This window comes from Myotis nattereri (genome assembly GCF_964212035.1).
Source record: "Myotis nattereri genome assembly, chromosome: 7".
Taxonomy (NCBI): domain Eukaryota; kingdom Metazoa; phylum Chordata; class Mammalia; order Chiroptera; family Vespertilionidae; genus Myotis; species Myotis nattereri.
Genome location: NC_138082.1, coordinates 26,530,422 through 26,557,789, shown reverse-complemented (window position 1 = coordinate 26,557,789; position 27,368 = coordinate 26,530,422). Strand labels below are relative to the sequence as shown.

Here is a 27,368-nt window from a genome sequence, read left to right as displayed (position 1 = left end):
CTGCTGGCCCCAATCAGAACTGGGTGAGAGGACCCCAATTGGCCCTGATCACCAACCAGGCCAAGGGACCCTACCCGTGCACAAATTTGTGCACCAGACCTCTAGGAAGTTATATAAATGTCTAACCACTATGCTGTACACCTGAAAATAATGTTGTATGTCAACTGTAATGGAAAAAAAAGATGTGAAAAATGTTACATGTTTTAATAGTTTGCAATTAAAATATGTTATAATTTACTTTTTAAATGAAAATTTTTATTGGCCAAAGGAGAAGAAAACATTAAATGAAAATTATGGAAATCATGACTTTGAAATTAAAAGGGCTTCTATTTTATTACTGCATTCAAGTTTTCAGTTTATTTTTTTTTTTCAGGCTTAGCATTTCATATGCCACATTATAAAGAAATGATCTATTCTTTTCTTAGCTTTCTCGGGCTCAAAGATTTCCTGAATCATACCAAAATGAATTGGACAATCTGGTCATGGTCCTAGCTGATCACATGATTTGGAAATATAAAGACGCCCTTGAAGAAACAAGAAGGGCCAACCACAGCATCGCCAGGTTTCTTAAGGTACAGTGATGAGATGCAATTCCATTCAAGCCCCCATGCTAATAGACGTGAGATATCCTCAATGTTAATTGATTCAAATCTTCATTTTTTATGAGTAGTAACAACTAACACTATTTGATGAATACTTTTATCTATCCTTCCTACTTGAAATACTTTTTATGGGTTTGTTTTTGCCTATCTCCCCAAAACTACCTGCTGCTTACACACTCATTACAGTTAAGAGAGTCTGACAACAGAATAAGAAAGACAGTGAGCCGCTCCCTGATAGAAATCTCAGGAACTCTTACCTTTGCTCCTCAAATTCAAGCTGCCTTCACTGAAAGAAAAGCTCCTCTGTGGAAGGAGACTAGTGAGATTTTAAAAGGTTTTTATGACCCATCTCTGCCACCCCTGCTCCTTCCCAGAGCTGTACAGTACAGGAATGAAATTGCTAAAGAAAAATAATAAAATGTAACTCTTTAAAAAATAAACACACAAGCATAAGCTAAAACTTTCTATAGAAAAGGAAAAGGCTCTAATATTTAATTGCAAAGCTCCAAGTGATGTTGTATAACATTGATTAATATGGGTTTGTAGCTTTCTGACGGGTGTACTATAGCTAACATTTTAACTAGTTGCCCTATGTGGACAAATGCTTAAACATACTTGAGAGGTTTTTAGAACACTCAGGACACAACACATTTAGTTAAATGTTATTTTATTTCAATAAATTGCATTATCTTTTCAACATCTTTAATGATCTTTAAAGTAAAAATGTTTTAATTTAAAATTGTATCCTTTTTAGCGCTGCTTTACGTTTATGGACCGGGGCTTTGTGTTTAAGATGGTCAACAATTACATCAGCATGTTCTCCTCTGGTGAACTCAAGGTAAGAACCAAGTGCAGGAGCGATTGCTTTCTCAGCTAAGGCAGCATAAATAACTAAATTGGTCGCTGTATACATATGCCTAAAACATCAACCTATCCATTCTCTGCATCAAGAAAATAATGTCTATACCAGTGAGAGGCAGTCTTGTAAATGGTTCATCTAGCTGCTGAGAAAGTCTCCCAAGTCCTTCCTTAATGGGGAACAAGGGAGAGCGGAATGAAAGTGTGTACATTTCACTTCTATGTCCTGTGGGTGGAGAAGAAATAGTTCTTTCCAGCTGCAGTTCTTATATAACTCTAGGTCAGGGCTGTGTTGTTTAAGTACTGAAAGCCCCACCTCTGGAAATGCTTCAATCTTGGGCAAAATGGACATTGGCCACCCTGCCTACATAGGAGGTACGTTTTGGGAGACAGGCAGGAAACAGTGCTCTAGAGAGGAGTGGTTCTCAAAGTGAGGTTCCTAGGCTAGTGCAATAGAATCTCAGAACTGAAGTCTGTAATGTATCAAGACTTTCAGGTGATTTTTATTTATCAAGTCTGAGGACCACTAAGTTTAGTATGGCATATGCTGAAGAGAAATAAGCCTGGGCCAGGACATGAAAGTTGTTATCAGTGAGGGTTCGTTGGGTTGCAAGCAAAAAGTTTACTCCAATTTGAGTAAAAGCAAATTTATTGGAAGTTCTATTGGGAATAAATAGCATCAATGTAAAGAACTAGACTTGGAAAAGAGCTAGAGCACAGGAATAATCGCCAAGAAAGAACCATTTGGCCAAAGTCTGCTGCTGCTTAAATGATAACACTCTTCTTAATATCTGCTTTCCAAAAAGGAAGTGTGTGGTCAGCCTGCTTTGGGTCACATGCCTGCCTCTTAGCAGGAGAGACAGGGCATGTGAATTAGCAGTTCCTCATTAAACTTCCTTTGGGAAGAAGGTAAGTCCTGAAGAAGAAATTACCTACGTGTTGTAAAATAATAACCAATATAGAACAACCAAAAATAAAAAATGTTCATCTTACAGCCTTTCATGTCATGCTTAGGAATCTGAATATTATTTTTCTTGGCAGTTTTGATCAGGAGAGTTACCTAATTACGTATCATGAGGTTTTGAGCATCCAATCCTCTCTGTAAATAATTTTTGAAAGAATATTCTTCATTAATTTCCCAATTATGCATGAAATTTGAAGAATGTCCATTTAGATACAATTCCAGTAGACCTAAATTATATATTTTTTCAAAGACCAAACAGAAACTTCTCAATGAAGAATAATTAACATATAAATTAAGTATGCTCTTCTTCACTTTGATGTGCGAAGGATTAAGTCAAGTACAATCATTTGTAAATTGCAGTATTTTAAATGATTGACTAAAGTTACCACAAAATATAATTCTGTAATATTCAAGTGAATGAAAATATTTTTTGTTAGCTGATATTAGCAAATATAATGAACACAATCTGAGTCTTAAAAATGTATTACTTATCTTGCATGAGAGTGAAAACAGAACAGTTATGAATGTGCTGATTGTTTCTATTTTTGTGGTTGTTCTTAGCTCGTGTATTACAGTTGTCTTAGACTATGTCTAGACTCCATTTATCACTGTGCTATTCAAAACATTATTGAAAGAACAGGCGTGTTTGCAAGAGTAGGGAAGAGGTAGAATTAATAATGTATCTGAGAACAATGGCATACGAAGAGAGATTCACTTTCATTTTTTATTGTCTTTCTTACCTCCTTGAATCATAGGAATTGATTGTAGCAATCTGTTCTATGATCTGAGGGTAGCTGTAGAGCTCTGTGCATTTGGTGAGGCACTATTTTTCTCAAAATAACTTATAAACTAAAAGAAGCAAAAAAATGTCTCAGTAAGGTAGGTTACAAATGAGATTACTTCCTGAGGAAGCCTTGATCAAACTCCCCAAATAGGAAGGCTGCCTGCATTTACCACTACAGAGGGTCAAAATTCCTTAAACTTAACAATAGCTGGTGGTCACACAAAAGTAACCGCATCTTCTTTTTAGGTACAAAAGTCAAGTACAGATTCTTTGTTTTATTAAATTTCTTGGTGTGTAAATAATAGTCATTCGGCTTGTCTCTCTTTCAGACTTTATGCCAGTATAAATTTGATTTCCTTCAAGAAGTGTGTCAACATGAGCACTTTATCCCTTTGTGTCTCCCCATAAGATCAGCAAACATCCCAGGTAATAATTCCCAGAGTTTTCATCGGCTCCTACAAAGTGAACACTTTTATTTGTTCATTGTTTTCCTGTTTCCTCTATCTTGGTTTTGTTTAAAGTTGTCACATGGGTATACCCAGACAATGAGATTAAAATGTAAAAGAAATTGTTGGCCTGTGACAATGGATACAACCCTATGATTCTCAATGTTTGCCTATGTTTCCTTTTTCATTAATGAAATAACCTAAAGCATTTCTCTTGAAAAACAAAGCTTTATTGAAGTAATTCCTATTTTAGGACAATATATTTTAATTTTTCAGTACATATTACACATCATTAATGAACATAATATATATCTGAGTATGGATATATCTGAACTTTTTGTTTATTTGTATTAAATCCAGATCCTTTGACACCTTCAGAATCAACTCAAGAGTTGCATGCATCAGGTAAATAGTGTAATTTTATATATTACCTAAGCATCAATAGTCCAAAAACATTGATGAATATAGATAATATAAATTTTCAGTTTCCAGATGCTGATAAATAGCCATATTTTAATACCATATAGTCAAAATAAACAAAATATTGTCTGAACTTTTCTCCAGTCACAAATAATTAAATGATTCCCCGTCTTGAATTCTTTCATATTTTATTCTCTAAAGTTTGATTTTTTTTAATTTTCCAAAGTTCCTGCAATTTCCTTAGAGTATATCATAAATAAAATTCCAGCTATATATAATAGCATACTTGTTCAATGTAACTAGTTTTATATGATATATTTCTTTCAATAAACCACAGTCTGATTTGAGCTATTTTTTCAAGATTGAAATTATTAGAAGCCTATAAATTGAATATAATGCATATTCCAATGGTGCACTATACTAATCGTAACTACCTTGCTGGTTGTCCTGAAAACTAACTAAGATACTTCTTATAAAGTGTGTAGCCTAGTGTTTACTCACAATGTGAGCTCTGTAAGTGGGTGCTAGTCCTATTATTAATAGTTACATTTAGAACCCTGTTGGACAATTTTGAATAAGTGCATTATTACTGGAAATTGTAACACTGCTTTCTTGGTAATTCAGGCTTAACATTTTGCAGCCTACCTTGGCTTTCCTCTCTCCTTGCTCTTTCACATCCTTCAGAAAACTTGTTCTGCTGATATTACTTCTGCTACTTTGATCCTACTACCCCAGGCCCTCTAATTCTCCCCTCTCTCCACTACTGCTACAGACTCTGGTATTATATCCCTCCCTGCAATCTAATTAACTTACAACCTGCCACCATATTAGTAAATCAATAAAGCACAGGTCGGATTGGGCCACTGATCTCAAAGCCCTGAATGACTTATCATCTACTACAAATGGAATTGCTACGGAAGTGCAAATAGCAGAGGAACCTAAATGCCAGCTAGCGAATTTGTACTTAAGTTACCCATCAACTAGTCCCAATGTGGCTCACATCTTAATTCTCATCACTCCTCTTTTGGGCACTGTATTTACTGTCCCCTATATCTGCGTTCCCCACATACCTACTTTCACAATTCTGTGCCATCAAAATCCTATCACTTCTCCTCCCAATGTCCTCCTCTTTCCTCATTGCCTCCATTTACTCACACACCTGCACTTCCAAATCTTAAGCATCCTCAATGGCCCATTTCAACATATTACTCTCAGTTGACCATTTCTGATTCCTTCAGACAGACTATTCAGGTTTTTCTCATCTCAGCTATAATACTGTAGGGTTGCCACTTTCATGGAGCTTGATATTTGACATCACACATTATTTGTATTAGTATACACACAGTATCACCCTATCTTTCTGAATGTTCCTCTCTCATAATTCTCAGCTCTGTGGCAAGACTATATCCCTGAATCCAGGGAGGAATTGATAGTTGTGTGATAAACTTGTCTTGATTATAAAGTGACTATTTGATTTTCAATAATATGATCTCTTTTCTTGCCTCACGAAGATATGCCTGAATATTCGGTCACTAATGAATTTTGCCGCAAGCACTTCTTAATCGGGATTCTGCTCCGAGAAGTTGGCTTTGCTCTGCAGGAAGACCAAGATGTCAGGCACTTAGCTTTAGCTGTCCTAAAAAATCTAATGGCTAAGCATTCATTTGATGATCGATACAGAGAACCAGTAAGTGGTCTTCCTTTCTCCCTTCCCTAAACATAATTTAATGGCACACAGCATTAAATGCACAATCAAACCAAGGGGTCCATTGATTTTTACATGAATCATTTCTTTTGGCTCCCTTCTCACCTAGAGAAAGCAGGCCCAGATAGCAAGTTTATACATGCCCCTCTATGGCATGCTCCTGGACAATATGCCAAGGATTTACCTGAAGGACCTGTATCCTTTTACTGTCAATACATCGAACCAGGTAAGTTTGCATACTATTTCCAATGTCTATTTGAATAGTTAGCCTTTCTTATATTTTTGCCCTGAATACCACGTCCACCTACCTGTGAGTGACTAAGAATTAATCAGCAGTTCCTGCTAGGTGTTTCTGAGACATTCATGTCAGTGTCACTGGTTCCAGACTGGTCAGTGAATCCTTCCATCTAGCCCAGAGGTCCTCAAACTTTTTAAACAGGGGGCCAGTTCACTGTCCCTCAGACATTCCACACATGCGCACTGCGGGCCCGGGATGAGTCGGCTGCTAAGCAGGACAGGCAGCGGCGGCAAAAACACCCGGCGGGCCGGATAAATGTTTTCGGCGGGCCACAGTTTGAGGACCCCTGATTCTAGCCCATCTCTCCAGCACTTTTTTTTTCTTTTTCTTCTGTTCTCTGCACCATTTTCCAGTTCTCTCCAGTTTTTACCAGGTTCCTCTGTTACATCCATGGCCCCATCCTTAGTGTACACCTTTCCCACCACATTTCGGTATCAGTTTTATGACCACTTGGTTGTCTATAGCCAAGTGCCTTCATTATAGTCACAGCCTAGGAGTGGCCTGTTTGCCATCCTTTCTCCACTGAGTCATCACAGTGACTGTAAAACAGGCCTCTTCGGATCAATTACCTGTGTTCAAATCCCAGATGAATGAACATACTGCTGACCCAGTTTACTACACAAGATACTACCATCTAGAAGTTAGGTGCTGTGCCTTAGGAATTTTGGGGGGGACCTCGTTCAAATCCTAGTAGTATCAGTTACTATCTATGTGATATTAGGTAAATTATCCAACCTCTTTAAGGCTCTAATTTCTTATTTATAAAATGGTATAAAATACCTCCATCACAGGATTCTTATGAGGATTAAATTGTGTAATAGAAAACACTTATCATAGAAACTGGAACATACTAATTATTTAAAATCTGGTTTTTAGTAGTAGTAAAATACATAAGATAACCCCTGATAATAATGATATAGAACACATGATATAATCCATGAATATAATTATTCCATCCATTTAATCTATACCTAAAAGATAGTTTATACTATATTGTAAAAATTTTTAAATCACATATGAAATCAAATGTGACCCAGAGTATGGTTTTGACTATATTCATTTTCACTGCCTGCTTTGGCAGAAGACCTTTGCTGGGATATAAAAGGTCAAATTAAATACCATCTAATTGAAAGAATAGTGAAGAGGTATATGTGTGGCTTTACAATGTTGAAATATGATGATTCCCATTCATTTCTTCTGTGCTCTGAATACAGGGGTCTAGAGATGACCTCAGCACCAATGGAGGATTTCACAGCCAGTCAGCAATGAAACATGCGAACTCCGTGGACACATCGTTTTCTAAAGATGTTTTAAATTCCATAGCAGGTACTTGACGCCTTCCGAGGACACTTGTATTTAACCCTCATCCATATTTACCTTGTACATCATTGTGCTTTTCACCCACTCCATAATCCGTTACCCATAATCTATATGGCACAGTGTACTATATTTATATAGCTAAAGTGTCTTTTTACATATTTCTTGGAATGCCATCCAGCAATTTCCTCTTCTGTTTAGCTTTCATTTTTACTTGGCTCAGATGTTATCAAATGGCTTCATTCTGGAAACAATATTTAAGTTTTCATTGCACATAGCCTTTTAAGATATAATAGCCCTTCAACTTCAAAGCATATTTTTAGAACTGTTTTGGAAATGTCATCTTGATTTCTTTTATACTGTCAAAAATTGAAAAATTTCTTTCCCCAAAGTATTCTTGTGAACTTTTACTAAAACATTTTTAAAACAGAAGCTTTATCTTAAAAGCTGTTTAAGAAATCAAAAGAATAAGCTTTACTTTATTTCCATTTATAATGATCTAAATTTTTCTAAATCCTTAACGTTGGCATGGCCTTTGTAATGACACTTAAAATGTGGCGTCTCTCTAATGCCAATCCCAGACTCTATTATGTCAACCTTTCAGAATAGTTCATTATACCATGCTCAATGATCAACATCTTTTTGGTTCATCATTTGAGCTATTTGTGTGTCCGTGCCCATACATCTCATTGTCATCCGTGTGCTGTGCCTTGTTTACAGCATTTTCATCAATAGCTATTTCTACAGTAAACCATGCTGACTCCAGAGCATCCTTAGCAAGTCTTGACTCCAATCCAAGTACCACTGAGAAGAGCAGTGAGAAGACTGACAACTGTGAAAAGGTGGGACTTACCTTCCAGACTTGCTCAGCACATTAGGACTCAGAAATCTCTTACTCTTACTCAATCCTTATTGGTTCTTTGATTCCTAGATCCCAAGACCCTTGTCTTTGATAGGCTCAACACTTCGATTTGACAAGTTAGATCAAGCTGAAACCAGGAGTCTTCTTATGTGTTTTCTTCACATTATGAAGAATATTTCAGAGGGTAAAGAGAACTCTTTAAAATTAAAACTTAAAAAAAAATAACACTTTGAATTTCAAAGAGTCTCATACTATGTGGTGTTTCCTTTCAGAGACTCTGATTGCCTACTGGCAACGAGCACCCAGTCCAGAGGTGTCGGACTTCTTCAGCATCTTAGAGTAAGTTATAGTGTTAATTAGTTAACACTCATTTTCTGGAACCTTCTAAATAGTTCATTATACCATGCTGCATTTTAAGTGCTTCTATGGTGATTTATCTATCAATGATAATGCATAAAATCTATATATATAAAAGCATAAGTAACCAGTCTACTGGCCAGTAGCTATGACGTGCACTGACCACCAGGGGCAGACACTCAATGCAGGAGCAGAAACCAAAGGCATGGAAACATGGAACAGACTGATGAATCTCAGAGGGAAGGGGGAGGGAGGAAGGTGGGAAGAGATTAAGCAAAGATCTTGTATGCATACTTTAGGCCCAGTGCATGGATTCATGCTCCAGTGGGATCCCTCGGCCTGGCCTGCAGGGATCAGGCCAAAACCAGCTCTCTGCCATTCCCTGAGGGTCCCAGATAGCAAGAGGGCGCAGATCCGGCCAAGGGACCCCACCAGTGCACAAATCTGTGCACCAGGCCTCTCGTATTTAAATAAAATTTAACATTTTTAATGTATTAGGATGAACAGTTTGCATAAATAAGAGTTAAATAACTAGAATGTAACTTTTTTCCTTTCTAGCGTCTGTCTTCAAAATTTCAGATACCTAGGAAAACGCATTATAATAAGGTAATCATTTTAAGCTCCAATAGGTCAGTCTGTTCTTTCAGCGTTATGACATATATTAATGCATCAGGTTATATTTACAAATATATGTTAGAAATCTTAAAATGCAATAATGATTATAAGGTTGACCTCACATTCAAAGTTTGACAGTAGCCCTATCTCCATAGCATAAAGCTTTAGAGGTAGAGAAGCAAAAAAACACATTTCTCAAAGGAAGTCATATTTCATGTATCTTTGAACAAATTTATCTACCTTTGTAGGGATAAAACTTGGAAGGTACCAATTTAAGAAAATATTTTAAGTAAAATAAAAAGAAAAATTAATCTGCAGTAGCTTTGTGCTGCCATTCTTTCTTCATGAGTGACATCAAAGTTCCTAGCACCTTCACTAAACCCCCACTTCCCCGTTTCCAGAAGAATGTGTGATTTCGTTTTTCATAGCATGTGTTTTTCAAATGCTGAGCTATGATTAAAACATCACCATTTCCTGCAGGAAAATTGCTGCTGCATTTAAATTTGTGCAGTCCACCCAGAACAATGGAACTCTCAAAGGATCGAATCCTTCCTGCCAAACATCAGGCCTCCTGTCACAATGGTAATTGTCACATTTGCTTCATATTTAAAAACATAGTGTGCATATATGTATGTGTATTTATGCATGTATTTGTGGGGGGTGGCTATATATGTATGTGCACACACATGTATATGTATATGCATATATGTGTGAATATAAATATATATATTTTCAAAACAAATACAGATTTAAAGTAATTCTGTGTTTCTGTGAAGAAACTTAAAGTGCAATAAGGATTATAAGGTTGGCCTCACATTTGAAGATTGACATTAGCCCTATCTTCATAGCATAAAGCTTTAGAGGTAGAGTAGCACAAAACACATTTTTCAAAGGAAGTCACATTTAGGTACTTCCCTATCTGCCCTACTGGCTTGTAAAGAATGAAAATAAGATTATAACTTATTTACCTGCATCTAGAGCACAATGCCCTGCATAGAATATTAATGACTATCGTAATTTATTGGAAACTGAAAAGGCATAATTCCAACAAATGTCTCTTTTAATGGTTGCTAATCCCTAGTGACAGAGTAAAATGTAGGGTCATATCTCCCTATTATTTTTAGTAATTGTAGTGTTTTAGAAGTGTTCTTAGAGCTGAAATTGTTTGTTAAAGGGTCAAAGGCATTGAGGAAGCGTGGATGGCCTTGTAAGCTCACCTTAGATTTCCTCATCAGTCTGATTTGACTATCATGTAGGACCTGGAGTCATCCTTCATTAACCTATTTATTCTATGAGAAACACTTGCTCTGAAATCCTACTTTACAGCTCCTCTGGGTCTACTAAATACGAAGTCTTTGCTAAAATTTTCTCCAGTTTGATTTATTCTTCCCAAAGGGATCTTAATAACATGTAACATTTTAAAATGTCTATGTTTTAGAAAGTTTTAGAAAGAAATATGAAAGTGGTACACAATCAATAAATCATAGGATAAATTTTGCCACTCTGTCTCTGAGGATCCCTTGAAGTTGCTCTTTTTTGAGAAAGTAAATGAAAAAACATAAGGTTGTGTTTTGAGAAGGGTAATAGAATAGAGGACTATCAGCAATTATTTTTCATGTTTAATGACAATGATAACCCACCTGCAGTCACTGTAGTTTTGTAGATGTCTGGCAGGTTAGACTTCAAGCTCCTGCCCCAAACCATCTGGACAGGTCCTGACTGTTTCTGCCCCTCCCCTCCTAGAAACCAGGGCTTGTACCCCAGGAGTTCAAGACTGAAGCAGACTCAAAATTTGGAAATAATCCAGTCCCAAAGGTCCAAGCCATAAATCCCAGATCCCATTATGCCTTGTAGCTTCAGGAATGATCCAGACTACCCTGGCTGCTAAAAGCCAAAGTCAGATCTCCTGGGCCCTGATTCACCCAGAGTATTCGAGAAGTATGACAAAGAGAAAACCATGGCCTCTTTTTTAGGCTTGACTCTTCAGAGTACCTCCGATTTTCTGCTATTCTGAAAGACATGTTCTATTTTCTTGGCCAAATGATAGTCTAAATGACAGTAGAGAATGGGAAGTATTCCTACTACCACAGTAACATGGCTCATTTCCCCAGTTGGAAGTGCCAAGGAGGCATTGAATGAGAGCCCTTGTAGGTCATGGTCATTGCCCTGAGGAAGGAGCTTCCCAGAAGTCCCCTCGGCTCTCTTTGCCCCACAAGGATCATGTATCAGGCCCCTGTGCACTTGACACAAATGAAATGACATGACAAAACATGAAAAATTTTCAAATATGAACAACTAGGAAAGCAAGGGTTGTTCTAGACCAGATTTTACTTTTTAAGTACTGCCTTCTAAATATAATTTCACACAACTGAGTTATACTATCTTCCTGATTGACCAATAGTCAACTTCACATCTATAGAATCCCAGCATTCATTAAATACTAATGAGTATGCTTGTGCAAATTTAAATTCAGTATCTATTATTCTTCTCTTATCTTTCTGAACCTTTTCTTGGCTTAAATAAAATTTCTTTAGAAGTATTTCATGTCCCTTTTATCATGTCACTTCTAATCAGTAGTTTTCATAATAGGTTTCAATTTTAAAAAATGTTATATATCTGACTCAATATAGAATATCTGAATGAACATTTGGATATCACATGTCCATTGCTCTAACCATTTTTCTTATTTAATTTTCAGGATGAACACCAATTCTGGTCATGAAGGACATAAGCAGTCCAGATCACAAACTTTACCTATAATTCGAGGCAAAAATCCACTCTCTAACCCCAAACTCTTACAGATGTTAGACAATACCATGAGCAGTAAGTAAATCAGAAATAATAGGAACAGATGGTTATCCGCTTTTCTCTAGATGTAGGTAGGACATGAAATGCATGGTAATGATTCAAAACTGGAAAGAATACTGTTGTGCCGCTGAGACCACTGTTTTTCAGGGTGCCATGGCCCCGAGTGTTCTTAGAGGAGGCACTCGCCATGGAGTGCTTAAAAATTTGTAGTGTTCTTATGAGAAACAAAGTGGGAAAGCAAAACGCTCAGTATCATATGCTTAGTGTAGCTCCTCTGGGAAAAACAATGGTATTATAAATGGTATGCAGGTCCCTCTCAATCATATTGTTTATTGTCTGCTCTGTAGGAAGAAGAAAATGTGGTTCATGTCAGTAAGCATGACATCTTGAATCCAGTGATACCCACATTTCAGCTTGTGAATTAGGAAAAAAACAAGGAACAGTGTTTTGTATCATGTAAATGTTAGCAAATGTAGACATGTGACCAAAGTTAGCTGTTTGAAAGTATATACCTTATCCTATAAATGCATTTAATGCCGTTCTCAGGAGACCATTCATGCAGACTGCCCACTGAGACTGTACATTTGGTCTATTAGCCTGGGAGCCTAAAACTTGAACCAGACTGATTATCGAAGAAATATGAATTTGTCAATGATGGAATTAATGGAAAGTTGTAGGAAGTAATGAAAATAGACCACTCTGGTCTTTGGAAATTCTCCAGCTGACATAAGAAAAGGGCACACGGTCTTTGTTCAAGCTGCTACAAGATACCACAGACTGGGTGGCTTAAACAACATTTATTTCTCATAGTTCTGAAGGCTGGGAGATCTAAGACCAAGGTACCAGCAGGTTTTAGGTCTGGTGAGAACCTGCTTCTTATTTGCACACGGCTGCCTTCTTGCTGTATCCTCACATGATGGAGAGAGAGAAGGATGATCTTTCTGGTGTCTCTTCTCATAAGGGCACTAATCCCATTCATGGGGCTTCAGGGGCATGACCTAATTACCTCTCAAAGACCTCACCTCCTAACGTCATCACATTGAAATTCACACCAACATATGAATTTGGGGAGACACAAACATTTAGTTTGTAGAATTCACTAAAGACTCAGTCTAGTGTTTTCGATTCAGCCAGTAGGAAGTTGAATAAACCAAAGCATTTTACTTTGATAAATTATTGATCAAAACCAGTAAACACTAAAAAAACAAACAAAAAAAACCAGTAAACACTGAATATGTAATAATAGAAGAAAGTCCTTTACAGGGTAAAACAGTTGTCTTAGATGTTTATATGCATTTCCACTTTGTGTTTTTAGGCAACTCAAATGAAATAGACATCGTGCATCATGTGGACACAGAGGCTAATATAGCTACAGAGGTTTGCCTGACTATTCTAGACCTGCTGTCTCTCTTCACTCATATTCACCAGGTGAGTATGATTATAACATCTGTAACATGATAGAATGGAAGATATAAAAGTCATGTGAAGTCAAGAATATGTATTAAAATATCTTATGAAAAGAGTGGAAGGTCAAAAAAAAATATCTTATGAAAGTACTTAACCTTACATAAATGAACCTATGTGTGAGTGGAAAACACGTTAAAGATGAAGTTCATATTTTATCAAAAGTTGAGTGTTGCTTGATTGATATACACATGTATATATTTCACTATTGTCAAATAGTTGATGATACTCTTTCTAATTTTTCCTGCTTCACTATCAGGCAAAATGACTAGGAATGTGACACTACTTTTCATTCTCAAAGGGAGAGACATATGACAGCTAGATCCAATAGCCTAATAATGTTGAATATTTTTCACGTGCTTATTTACCCCCTGGATTTCTTTGGTGAAATGATACCACTACATACTAATAGAATGGTTACACTTAAAAAGACTGACCATAGTAACTTTTGGCAAAGAAATTTCATTCACTAATAGGGGAAATGCAAAATGGTACAAACACTTTGGAAAACAGTATGTCAGTATAAAATGTTAAACATTTATTAATCACATGACCCACCATTCCAATATTAGGAATTTATCCAGAAGAAGTTAAAACATTTCTTTGGCCCCAGCAACCAATGAGGTTCAGTTGGAGAGTCGTCCCATGCACTGAAGGGTCATGGATTCAGTTCCTGGTCAGGGCACATACCTGGGTTCAGGGTCAATCCCCAGGAGGCAACTGATGGATCTCCCTCTCCCTCTCCCTCGCCCTCTCCCTCGCCCTCTCCCTCTCCCTCTCCCTCTCCCTCTCCCTCTCCCTCTCCCTCGCCATCTCCCTCTCCCTCTCCCTCCTTCCCCCCCCTCCCTCCTTGGGTGAAATATTTTTTAAAGCATTTGCCCACACAAAGCTTTGTCCACAAATATTCATGGAAGCTTTCTTTTTAATAACTACCAGTAAACACTGGAAACAACTTAAATGTACATCAACAAATAAATGGCTTAGAAAATAAATGATGTTCTATCCATATAATAGAATACAGCTTAGTTATGCTCAGGGAAGGAAGCCAAACAGAAAGAGTATATACACTGTATGATTCCATTTATTAAAAATTTCATAAAATGCTAACTATAGAAATTTTATGTTAATTATATCTCAATAAAGCTATTAAAAACATTAGCTGCACCTAATGGGGTTTAAACTATGAAAAGTTGGATGTGCTGAATAAAGTCTACACTAAACAGAATGAATACATCAAGAAAGTCCTGCAGGTGAAAGCTCAGCATGGTGGTAGAAAAAGCAATAACCATATTTTAATTTTGTATTGCTCAGTGGAAATATTACTCAAATATCATACATCTCACAGGCTTTACAAGTGCCTATGATGACTTACCTGTCTGTGGTCTTATTTCCTACCTCTCTTTGTTATCCCACCCCACTCATTCTGCTCTTTTTTCTCAACTTTGAGCTCAGAGTCTCCTTTCTAAGTCAAGTTCTTGGTATTCAAGCCTCCCTCCTTGGATGGCCCTCCTAGATCTGCCCCCAGCACACTCCTTTAACTCACATGTCAATTCATCCATTAAAGAGGTCATACCTAACCACCCTATCTAAAGTACAATCCTACTCCCAAAGAAATTTCTTTCTATCATAATATATCATTATATTCTATTTCCTTATTTAGTACTTTTTTTCAGTCACTACTCTGTCAGTTATACTGGGAACATAGACCTTCTCCTCTTAACCAGCATTTTATGTCCAGCACCCAGAATTGTGCCTACCATTCCATAGGTTCACAACAAATATCTTTTGAAAGAACACAGGTGTCCTTTTCCTCATCCTAAATAACTTCTGTGTTAAATCTCCAGAGACAACTCCAACAATCTGAATGTCAAAATTCATTAATGAAAAGAGTCTTCGATACCTACATGCTCTTTTTCCAAGTCAACCAGTCAGCCACAGCGCTAAAGCATGTGTTTGCATCCCTCAGACTGTTTGTATGCAAGGTAAGGGTGCTCCAGCTTCCAGCAAAACTCAGTAAAGGATGATCATAATTGCATATTAACCCTTACAACTTTTGGTATGGAGAGAAAATATGATTTTTTAATTTTGGCTTATTTGGTTTTATTAGACTATTTATTTGGTCATATTAAATCTTTGATTGGAGATCTCAAAATAAGCTCACAGCCTTGACAGCCTTTTGGCTTGGATATCAGAAGGAAATAAAATTAACATCTGGCCACCAATTCTTTGAGTAAGTGTTTGTAGCAGAGTTAGGTAAGATGCACACCGTGAACTGTGATGCCCATTCATGCCAAGTTAAAGCTTCATATTGAAGTAGCTACAGCTATGACCTCTTAGGGCCCCTGCAGTTTACAATGTTGGGTAAGTAGAAAACATGTCCAAGCTCTCGCTCTACGCTTTTGGGTTATCATTAGTTATTTATGCAAGGGATACCTAAAAGATAGAAAATGATTATTTTTAGAAGAAAAAAAAAGAAATACTAAGATAGACTTTAACAAGCAAAAGTATATCCTCTCCCACTTGCAAATAAAAGAAAAAGACTTAGTTAAAAGAAAAGAAAGAAGGATTTCATTCGCAGGAATTTTAAAATATGAGAGTGAACAGAGACAATGAAGGAACAGGGCTGACCTCACCAGTGTTTCCATTCCCACAGTTTCCTTCAGCGTTCTTCCAAGGGCCTGCCGACCTGTGTGGATCCTTCTGCTATGAAGTCCTAAAGTGCTGTAACCACAGGTCACGGTCAACTCAGACAGAAGCGTCAGCACTTCTGTACTTTTTCATGAGGAAGAATTTTGAATTTAACAAGCAGAAGTCAATTGTCCGGTCCCACTTACAAGTAAGTGCTGCCAGTTTTCATTAGTGCTATTGTTAATGCCACGACTCTGTCTCGGCATTGATAGAAGCCTGCTGACCTCAGGGCAAACAGTGACCAACTCCTCCTCCAGACTCTGCCCTTAAAGGTGCCCATCACATTCAGTTCTGATTCATGGGCAGAGGGCAGCTGAGAAGAAGCCATCAAAGCCTATAACTCCACCTGGACTTGTTCTTGCTTCAGCCAGGGAATAGGGTCATACAGAATACACAAGTCAGGAACCCAGTGCTATCTCTACGATGCCAAATCTCACCAGATTCTAAATGCATACATTTCTTTCTTCAAGGCATCCTAAGATTCTTACAACCTTCCTTAAGTATTTAAGTTTATAAGAAAAGCCCAGGATCGCATGGCCTTTAAAGATTTAAAACAGAGAGATAGCATTCATTGGCTCTAGAGGGAGAAACGAATGGTACATTCAACTAATCTGATGGATTTCTTTATAACTCCTATTTCTTGGTTACTTTCTTTTGAGGTTTCATTTTTCTTCTCTCTTTCAGCTCATCAAGGCCGTAAGCCAGTTAATAGCTGATGCTGGGATTGGAGGCTCTCGGTTTCAACATTCCCTTGCAATTACCAATAATTTTGCTAATGGAGACAAACAAATGAAAGTAAGAAATGTTTTGTGGGATTTTTAAATAATTAGGAATAAACTAAACTGATTGTTTTTGTGAACTATCTAACTCATTTAAAAAATACGAATTTGGTATTTTGTTTATTGAGACATCACTTACATTGTTTCCTTCTTTAAACTGGTAATCAGCTCTTACACTTTCAGAATATAATCTGTAAGTGGAATTTCCAAGATGTGTGGTTGAATGGTGTGCAACAAGAAAACTTACCACAAATATCCAGAAATCCAATGGTTCTCTTATAATTCCATTCTTAGCCAAATTTATCTTATCTTTTTTTTTTTGCGGGGGGGGGGGGGGGGCGGTACTTTCCAGACTTCTCCTTTAGTTAATATACTGAAAAGTCCAGGTCTAAAGCCTGGCTAAACACAGGAATCAAAATAATATTTTCAGATATCCTCCTCCTACTGCCTCTACTTTCACCTGTCTCCCTACCTCTCAGGTCAACTTTCCTCTGTGTTTATTCCATTTACGGGAGAGCTCTCCCTGGTAGTATTCCTTGAGTGGAAACAGCACCTCATTCCATAGTGCCAATTGAAGTCCCAGTACTGGATCTCCTTCATCCAACCTTGTGTCATATGCCCTTCCCTAAACCAATCAATGTTGCCTGGGAGATCAAATAATGTGATTGGCCAGGCCAGTATCATGTGCCACCCCTGGTGCCTGGGAATGAAGTAGACCCTCTCAAATCACACGCACATGAGCCAGAGAGGAGAGCATTTCAAAGGACAACCAAGATGCTATTACTAAAAGGAGATGGGCTATAAAACCAAAGAGCAGGACCTACACCAATTCTTATCTTCCAATGTGTATAACCACAATCACAACATGTATATATGCATGTATAAATATGCATGTATAAAGAATGTACATATTTATGAGCAATAGATAGGAGGCACCAAACTGAGATGACAAACCACAATTAACAGCCTCACTTCTGAATTCTAAGCAGGTTATGACTCAGGCTCTCTCTTTTCCAAAGAACAGCAATTTCCCAGCAGAGGTGAAAGACCTGACTAAACGTATAAGGACTGTTTTAATGGCCACAGCTCAGATGAAGGAGCATGAGAAGGACCCCGAAATGCTGGTGGATCTCCAGTACAGCCTGGCAAACTCCTATGCAAGCACCCCTGAGCTACGGAGGACCTGGTTGGAAAGCATGGCCAAGATTCACGCTCGAAATGGAGACTTGTCCGAGGTGATTGGCAAAGGCTGTCATTCTCCATCAGCATTGTACTTTGATAAAGTTCAATTGGATTTTCATTTACAGCAGGAATATAAAAAGTTATCATATATTTTCACTAATCTAAATATTGCTTAACTATATGTTATGTGCATTAAATTTGCATGTAGGAATCAAATAAAGACCAGAGTCTGCAGGGACAGCTGTAATTATAGGCTATACAATGAATGCAGAGCTGAATTCTACACGCCCGAGGCTGTAAGGGTGTCTGGAAATTAAGAGTTATATAAATTAATGGTCTGTGTTTTAAAACTTTCCTGTAATTGGAGTTGGATGGGGAAGCTTGCCAGCATGGTGAGTAAATTCAGATTAGGGTCAGCTGTCCTCATTTGCAGCTAGTCTGAACTGGTGACATAAGAATTAAGACTCCTGAGATCCAAGTGAGTGAAGAGGGTCCACTGTGTGAAGGTTATAAATCAATAGGACATTTCTATATCAATTTAAATGATGGGTGGATTTATGAGCAGCAATTCACGGCACTCAGATGGCTTCCGGACACCAAATGGGGAAGTTCTGCCTTATTCCCAGAAATATGAACCCTTTGGGAAGAGATAATTTGTCTAGGGTAAGCCTAAAACCCTAACAATGCATGCAAGGGACTCTGGGATAGAAACAAAGCCTTGCTTGGTGGCTTTTTGGTGAGGACAAAATGCGAAACTCTATTTCCCTTGGACTGCCGTAAAAATGGAAACGTTCCTCTATAAAACTTCAGAGGGAAAAGCTAAAGTCATTTGGACCCTTCAACCTGTCAAGTTCTGGTAGGTGTCCAGCAATGTTCAAGGGTTGACCGGATATGTTAGAGAAGAATAGAATGTTGCCCATGTCATCTGGTGGAGGGAGCACATGTGACACATTAGGTCACACTATTTAACCAAGCGAGGCGACCACTTGAAAGGCAACAGATATTCGAGTGAGGACCTATCCTGGAGGTAGAAAAGGTAAGAAGGCAGCATTTGCCTTTCCAGTTTAGATCCAGATGCTAATAGTTTTCACAAGAAAAGAGAACTGTGGAAATATATAAATACATACATACAGGTGGGCAAAAAATAGGTTTGTAGTTTTGAGTACGCGAAATACAGAGTTTATTCAGCTATTGTAATAATCATAACCTGCATGTCTTTTTCCTTATGAACAACCTCAAACTAGTTTTGCCCACCCCTGTAAATACTAAGAGAGAGAGAAACTTAGATATTAAGGGAGATAAATCTTTGGGAAAATTCTTCAGGCCAGCTCTTCCTGAGAATTACATCAAGAAAGACAATCCCAAGTATGCATTTTATTTTTGATTGTGAATTTTTTTGGAAATGTAATTGATTACCTTTAATTATCTTACTTAAAAGATTCCTCCACATATTCTGACATGACATTAGTCCTAATTAGACAAATAGTAAAATGGGTGCTGCATCCTCCTCTGACACTGTGTTTTATTGCAGGCTGCTATGTGCTACATCCATATAGCCGCCCTCATTGCAGAATACCTGAAAAGAAAGGGTAAGATGACAACCTTATGAGGGAGAAAAAGTCCAGAAATCAACATGTTGAAATCCAACTTAAAATAATTTTAGATTTTATTAATCTTGGTTATGCTTTATTAAGCAACATTAATATTCACAGATATTTCTAATTACGTTGTACTTTTAAGTTTTAACTTTCATGCCATTATCATGTTTATTCTGTGTGCAAGGCTAACTGGTCAGCTTCTTGGTTAGGTTAATGATTTATGGTTTTGTAAGCTTGAATTAACCCAAACATGTAGCATTGTCCTAACCTCATCTTGCACTACCATAGGTTACTGGAAAATGGAAAAGATTTGCACACCATCCCTGCTCATGGAGGATATGCACCCCTGCGATAGCAACCCATTACTAACCAGTCCGGGTGGAGGAAGTGAGTGGTCTAACAGCTCCTTTACCCACGAACAGTGCAGAGGACATTAAACTGCGCTTAAGCTTTACTTCAACGAAATTCTTAAATGTATTCCTGGAAGTAAAAACCATGTCAGAACTACATTACTTACTCTGCAAAATCCCAAAGTTCCTAGCATTCAGAAATTCCATCCATCCAAAATTTATGCAGTTTACGTTACCAAAAGTTTTCAGCAAACATAGCTGCATCTTATCCTATATTATTATGAGTTGTGGCCATATTTTGCTACCAATTTGCCTGCTAGTCTGCCTTTGGGATTTTATTCAGAAACTGATGGATTGTTTAAAATGGCAAGAGAAATCCATTTTCATTTTGAAATATAATAAAATAAGTCCAATAAAGTGATGCAGAAATGAAAACATGCAAATATAGTGCATATACAGGACTATACTTATAATTGGCATGTTAAATTTCATTTTTAAAAGCATAAACTGGTTCTGACAATTTACAATATGTAATAGTTAACAATATTGATTTCCTTTAAAAATACTTCATCTTTAATGCCTTATAAAATGTTTTTATAATGATAACTAAATAATTACTCTGTAAACTAGTTGGCAATGTAGTTAACACATTTAATCTGGTTTCTTTTGCAAAATTGTTCAAACCCAAAGTTTATGAACTGCAATCTATTTTATAATTTAATCTTCAAAAAGCTGTGGTAAACTCAGTGTATTAAAAAACAGGAACAAATCTTTAGGTTTAAAGATCAAAATACCCAAACAAAAGGTAAATGACTTTAGTTACAATATTTTGGAAGCTTAATTGGTTCCTCAATCTTTTAAATATGTATATATATTTTTAAAAGCTTCAGTGGATTTTGCAAACAAGACATTTAAACCCAGTGACCAAAGTGAACTGTGGACAGTGAGGTCATTTGCTTGGGAACCTTGGAGAAGAGACCAGACCTGGCACCATGGCTCATGCCCACGTGAAAGTCAGGGATCTCCTGCCTCAGTTGCCAACTCCCTGTTGAGCTTTATTTTTATATGCAAGTCACCAAAGTTATCATTGTTTTATTTAACATGCGCTTCCTCCCCATCTAATTTTTTAATCATAATCAGATACTCTACAATTCCATAAAGCCTATGTCAAATTCTAACTAAAAAACTAAATTAGAGAAACCTGATAAAACTAGGTGTCAGTTTGAGAAGTTGTAGAAACTTAGATCCCAAAAAGTTGTGTGAACCTTTAATATTCAAACACTTTTAAATACCCACTTTTAGGTCTAAAATAATGTTAGAATATATCATACTCATTGAGAAAATAATGTATTTGTTTAGTAAACTTTAAATTAAGGAAGGTAGTCATTTATGAGGCAGTAGCATCTATAATAATAAAAGCATAATATGCTAATTAGACCAGATGTCCTTCCAGATGACCTTCCAGACGAAGCCACGGTGGGTGGAGGCCGAGATAGAGGCAGCCGCCACAAGGGTGGGGGCTGAGCCCCTTGCACGAATTTCATGCATCGGGCCTCTAATATATAAATATAAATATATATATATATATGTATATATATATATATATATGTATATATATATATATATCTGAAATCCTCAATATACTTTTCGTTACAATGTTTCTAAGTCAAAGAGGTAGACTATCTCTCATACAATGTGTGAATAATAAGAATATAAGTAAATATAGGTGACTCCAGGAAATAGAACTGTAATAATGATCAGCTTCCTGTGAGAAGTATGTCATGACATTTCCTGCTACCATCAGTTCTCATGTATTTTAATGCATGTTTAATTATGGAAGGAATATTATAGAGAAGTAGGAGCATGTAATTTTAATTCAAGGATTCGGTTGCAGTAATTATTATAATTATAATTTTAACAGGTCCTGGGTTGATAACTTAGTTACATAGCCAATGAACTGATTATTAAAATGAAAACACCCACAGGAGCATCAGCAGTAACTTACAAAGCATGTGCTCCATGTGAGGCACAGCACTAGGCTCCATACTGACAATACCTGAATTAGTTACCAATGACAAGTCTATAATTGGGTGTGTTATTACCTCCCATTTACAAATGAGAAAATCAAGAGCAGTAAAGCAACCTGCCTCAGAGCTCATCATTAGTTTGTGGTGGCCAGAGATCAAGACTGGTCTGTCACCCCAGGCTGCGCTCCTAACCACTCTATTCCCCACCATTCAGATCTGATCCCTCCTCTATGAACATGACCCATTATCAACTCTCCATATATATCTGCAGAGCGTGACCTTTTTATAATCTTGGTGGCAAAATGCTAACAAAAATTTTAAGGAGGTTTCTAGATAATGCCAAAGAGTAAAAGTTAGTGAGTATTGAGCATTGCCATCCTAATGTGCTGACCATAACAGGTGTTTTCTCAAATATTAATCCTTTCACCCATTTGTTGAGATGGACATTAATGTCTCCAATATAACAAATGGGAGAAATGGTCTCAAAGAGGTTAACTAAACCAGAACATTGGAACTACGTCAGTCTACAAATCTTGTTTTTGGTCCATAATCCCATGCCAGCTTCTTATAGAAAAGGTATCACCTGCAAATAATACAGAATTACAAAAGGCTGGCATTGGTTGCCTGGCAGGGAGTATTTACCAACAGTCATGGTCCAACCATCTCGCTGATTGTGAGCTTTACACTACCACTTGGAACATCATGAAGCAAGGCATTGTCTAATCCAAGCAATACTTGACTCAAATAATGTTACATTTCTCTTGGTCCTCTCCAGGCATGTTCTCTATGGGCTGGCCAGCTTTTCTGAGCATTACCCCAAATATTAAAGAAGAAGGAGCAATGAAAGAAGATTCGGGAATGCAAGACACACCATACAATGAGGTTAGACCAAAGTAATCCAATGTACAGTAAATGAGTAAAAAAGATGCATTGAATTGTAATATAAAGCTAAATCGCGGGGAGGAAGTCTTATCAGAAATCAAATAAAGTTACTCTATAATATGACTGAGGCAAAATGAAATGCAGGCTAAAATTAAGCTGAGATTAATCAATATCAGACTTCATTGAGAAAGCGTCATTTTCAATGAAAATTTAAACTAAACTTTACTTCTCTAAGATGGACCCAATATATATGATCAGCTCAAATCTCTGGTCCTTTGGTAAATGTGGTAAAGGATGCTGAAATTTTTGTGAGCTGGTCATAACTTTTTAAAAATACATTAGAAATTTTATTTGCAAAAATATTTGAAGAGAGGGGCTCACTAATTTCTGCAGGAAACCTTCTGGTATGCAAACCATGGGTTGTTTTATTTTCACTAATAAAAAGTCTTCCTACTGGGAATAACCTAGAAACAATTCTGGTGAAGAAACTAGAGCTCCCCTCATCAAGTAAGTAAAATATTACACAAGTTAATTTTTTAAAATCCTATTACATAGATTGAAAGTAAGAATACAGAAAGCAAATTTTGGGATGGATCTAATGAAATTTTACATGTGGTTCTACATAAATTTAATTTACATTGCAAGTAAACAGTGAATGCAACTACATATTTTTATTACCTGTTTCAAATAACGTTTAAAAATATTTTCTTAAAAGACATTGTTAGAAACATTCCAATAATATCACCCACCTGCTTTAGAGAATATATAATTGGATTCAGTTGAACATTCATTAAACCACTAATATATGTTGAAGCATTGAATTAAAGGTGGGAGACAGATAAATCAGGCATAATTCCTGCTCTCAAAGATTTTTGAACCTTGAGAAAGACAAACTTCCTTCAGGTGGGTAGTATCCAGTCTGAGACCCATTAACTATAACTCCAGGCATCACATGTGGCTATAATTAAAAGGGAACATTTTTTTATGTGAATGTGGTTGGGATGGAGATAGATGGGACATAAATAAAAGTTCTCTAGACTTTGGCACTGGGGTCTTGATATTTAATAGGACTTGAACATGTCAGTGAAAAATAACATTCTGTAATACTTTAAGCAATAAATTAAAAAAAAAAAGAAAAATAACATTCTGATAGGTGTGGCAACAAACAAAACAGGCAAAAGTGGGAAGGTGAGAATGTATCCTAAAAATGGTGTGGTATGGTCTGATACAGCCAACATGCAAAGTCAACATCGGGGCGCTGAGAGAGGGGCTCTGCGGTGGAGGCTGGTGCTGGACTCTGGAGCTCTTTGAATACCGTGATAGAGAGTTGGGACAGCAGTTCATAGAGTGGGGGTCCCACCAAGGTTCGGGGCAGTGGAGATCTCAGGATCATATTTATGTTTTAGAAAGAAGAATGACTGAAGAGCATCACAGAGGACAAATTGGAGTGGGAAGACAGATTATCTAGAAGACTCTGCAGGGGTCTCAGAGTGAGCAGGGGTTCAATGGAAGTTGTGGACAGTGAGAATGGAAAGGACTAGGCAAATCTGAAGGCATTTCTTAGATTTAAATTGGCAAGATTAAGGAATTGATCAGGGGATGCGAGTGAGGGAAAGGGCATAATCCAGATGACATCACCATCCCTTGCTGGCTAGATGTAAATGCTAATAACAAAAATAGGGAACACAGAGATTCCACCATGAAAAAATTAATAGCAGCAGTTTTGAAATTAAGTTTCAGTGATAAGCTACAGTGGAACTCATAAAAGGTCTTGCTTTGGTTTGAGGAACTACAGCATGTCCTGGTGGAGCAGCTATACATGTGTGTGGAGTTTCTCTGGAAGTCTGAGAGATACGAACTCATCGCTGATGTCAACAAGCCCATCATTGCTGTCTTTGAGAAGCAGAGAGACTTCAAAGTATGTTTTCAAAACCTAGACATTAGTGACAACATCCTACTTTCAATGGGTCAATTGCTTATTATTTTCAAAAGCAGAAACTCCCTATTGTTTATGTGGGCATCATCGCTTGAGACCCTTTGATTTATGGTTTCAGAAATTATCGGATCTTTACTACGACATTCACCGGTCCTATCTGAAAGTTGCAGAGGTGGTGAATTCAGAGAAGCGACTGTTTGGTCGGTACTATCGCGTGGCATTTTATGGGCAGGTAAGTTCCCTAGAGGCAGCATGACCTGTGAATTCTGTTGAGCAATTGAATGTTGTCCTTTCATTCTTTATGAGACATCTAACTCCATGCGTCAAAGGATTGAAGGGGTGTGGGTGTGGATGTGTCTAGATATGTTTGTTTCTCTGAGTGATTCTATATGTTTGTCCATAGGAAGGTACTGGGTAGAGAACTCCATGGCTCTTAATACAGATTGAGTTAAAACAGTGATTTCTAACTTCTTGGAGAAGAAAGGCATTTATTTTTCCATGTCTTCTTCTCATTTCACCCCAAAATATCTAATTATATGTTTGCCTCTAAGTCAAATTAAATTCAACATATTTTAAGAAATGAAATTCATAGCTTTCTAAAAAATAAATAATTTCTAGGAGCTCCACCATATCAAAGCCATGAACTTTAGACTTTATAATCATGCATTTTCTTTTCCCCTACTTTCAAACTATCACTACTTTTATGCAGAACACTATTGTTTCCTGTATTACAGGTCAATGTAATTTTTAAGTTCCCTTTCTCAGTTGACTACATACACAACGAACAAGAAGGAAAATATTAGCTAGCCATAGCATTTGCCTGAAAATAAAGTGAGTGTATTACATATTAATTCTGAATATCTCTGAGTGGTACTTTAAGTAGGATAGACCCAGGAACCATCCTGTTCTTTTCAGGGAGGTTTATACACTCTTATATTTCAGCAGATATACTTCGGACTATGACTGTGGATAAACATTCCATTCTTGTTTGTTCACAGGTGGACTGACTCTCAGTTCCTTGTTTCTTTTTTTTTCTCCCCCTACCATGTAAGGCACTATTGCACATAGCTCTTATTCTCCTCAGAATTGCCTTAAGGAATCACATGCAGCATGGTCATTCTAGATCATTTCTCATTGAAGTCTCTAGAAAAAATAGATATTTTCCTCTAGTCACCAAAGACAGCTTGAAAACTAATTTCTGAATTAGTCAAGATAGCTGCTCTCTACCGGGAAAGGAAAATGTCACTGAGTAACCACTTACCATAAAGAAATTGATCCAGCCCTAGCTGGTTTGGCTCAGTGGATAGAGCATCAGCCTGCAGCTGAAGGGTCCCGGGTTTGATTCTGGTCAAGGGCACATGCCTGGCTTGCGGGCTCGATCCCCAGTAGGGGGCATGCAGGAGGCAGCCAATCAATGATTCTCTTGCATCATTGATGTTTCTAAAAAAATTTAAAAATTAAATGAAATTGATCCAGCTCAGGTTTTCCCGTAGCATCAGAGAAAGCTAGTAGTATGAGGAACAGATGTGGGGAGATGGTCTACAGAAAGAAGCTAAATTTACATATTTGGGGGATCCCTGGAAAAGAATCTGAACTCTCTGAAGTGATAGAATATGTTGGGGACAGAGAAATGTGGAGATCTGCAGAAGAGGAGGAGAGAGAAATGGAAGGGATTTCTTGAAAGTGAACAAGAAACAAAAACATTTTTGTCCTTGCTGAAACATTAGCAAGAAAAATGGCAGAAAACCACATGAGGAAGGGATGTGGTAGTTGAGGGCCTATAGGAGAGAGTCTCCAGGGAATGAATGGCAGCATAGTAGGGACACACAGATGCACATCAGCCAGCCTGCATTTGAGTCTACCGTCCTTCAAAGGATCTTTTTAATGACTGCCATTGATATTCTGATCACGAAAACCAGATTGCCTACCTGGTAGTTTCTCCAACCAATGCCTCACATACTGGCTAATGAACAGGTGGAAATGAATTAGGCTGCTTTCCAACCAGATTTTAATGCAGATGTTTACTCTTTTCTTCTTTTGGTATTGACTGTTCCAGGCTGTGGTAAGTTCTCTCTTTCTCACTCCATTTGCATGCTCTAAAAGTTCTCACACTTCCTTCTCTATGGTTTTACTGAACCTTAACTTTTTTGTGCCAATCAACATTTGGTACAAAGGTGAGATAATCCTGCTTCCATTCATTTGGGAGTCATCCTGCTTCCTCGAACTAAACTTTGTTTACTCCAGTTATCTGAATTACAAAAATGTATCCTTTATTTTTCATATATAATATCTTCTGAAAACCTACATACATGCACACACACTCACATAGATAAATATGGGAACCACATATGGATAGTAGACTCAGTATTGGGTATTGCCTGCTCACTTCAGGCCACTGTGTTCCGGCTGATGAAGAAGAGCACGGG

General features: G+C 37.4%; 1 protein-coding gene across 4 annotated transcripts in view; it reads left to right on the top strand.

Annotated features, from left to right (window-relative positions):
- Nucleotides 1-27,368, top strand: part of DOCK10 (dedicator of cytokinesis 10) — a 210,507-nt gene that overhangs the window by 167,484 nt on the left and 15,655 nt on the right. For all 4 annotated transcript variants that reach the window (XM_081096072.1, XM_081096071.1, XM_081096070.1 and 1 more), the window contains exons 28-50: nucleotides 426-572; nucleotides 1,357-1,440; nucleotides 3,538-3,634; nucleotides 4,015-4,059; nucleotides 5,586-5,761; nucleotides 5,889-6,005; nucleotides 7,292-7,403; nucleotides 8,115-8,236; nucleotides 8,326-8,440; nucleotides 8,529-8,595; nucleotides 9,172-9,219; nucleotides 9,709-9,810; nucleotides 11,927-12,051; nucleotides 13,352-13,464; nucleotides 15,345-15,482; nucleotides 16,154-16,336; nucleotides 16,873-16,983; nucleotides 17,987-18,202; nucleotides 19,681-19,738; nucleotides 20,036-20,134; nucleotides 22,900-23,006; nucleotides 24,802-24,924; nucleotides 25,061-25,174. In XM_081096072.1, coding sequence (XP_080952198.1) covers nucleotides 426-572; nucleotides 1,357-1,440; nucleotides 3,538-3,634; nucleotides 4,015-4,059; nucleotides 5,586-5,761; nucleotides 5,889-6,005; nucleotides 7,292-7,403; nucleotides 8,115-8,236; nucleotides 8,326-8,440; nucleotides 8,529-8,595; nucleotides 9,172-9,219; nucleotides 9,709-9,810; nucleotides 11,927-12,051; nucleotides 13,352-13,464; nucleotides 15,345-15,482; nucleotides 16,154-16,336; nucleotides 16,873-16,983; nucleotides 17,987-18,202; nucleotides 19,681-19,738; nucleotides 20,036-20,134; nucleotides 22,900-23,006; nucleotides 24,802-24,924; nucleotides 25,061-25,174 — 2,619 coding nt within the window. The remainder of the gene's footprint in view (nucleotides 1-425; nucleotides 573-1,356; nucleotides 1,441-3,537; nucleotides 3,635-4,014; nucleotides 4,060-5,585; nucleotides 5,762-5,888; nucleotides 6,006-7,291; nucleotides 7,404-8,114; nucleotides 8,237-8,325; nucleotides 8,441-8,528; nucleotides 8,596-9,171; nucleotides 9,220-9,708; nucleotides 9,811-11,926; nucleotides 12,052-13,351; nucleotides 13,465-15,344; nucleotides 15,483-16,153; nucleotides 16,337-16,872; nucleotides 16,984-17,986; nucleotides 18,203-19,680; nucleotides 19,739-20,035; nucleotides 20,135-22,899; nucleotides 23,007-24,801; nucleotides 24,925-25,060; nucleotides 25,175-27,368) is intronic.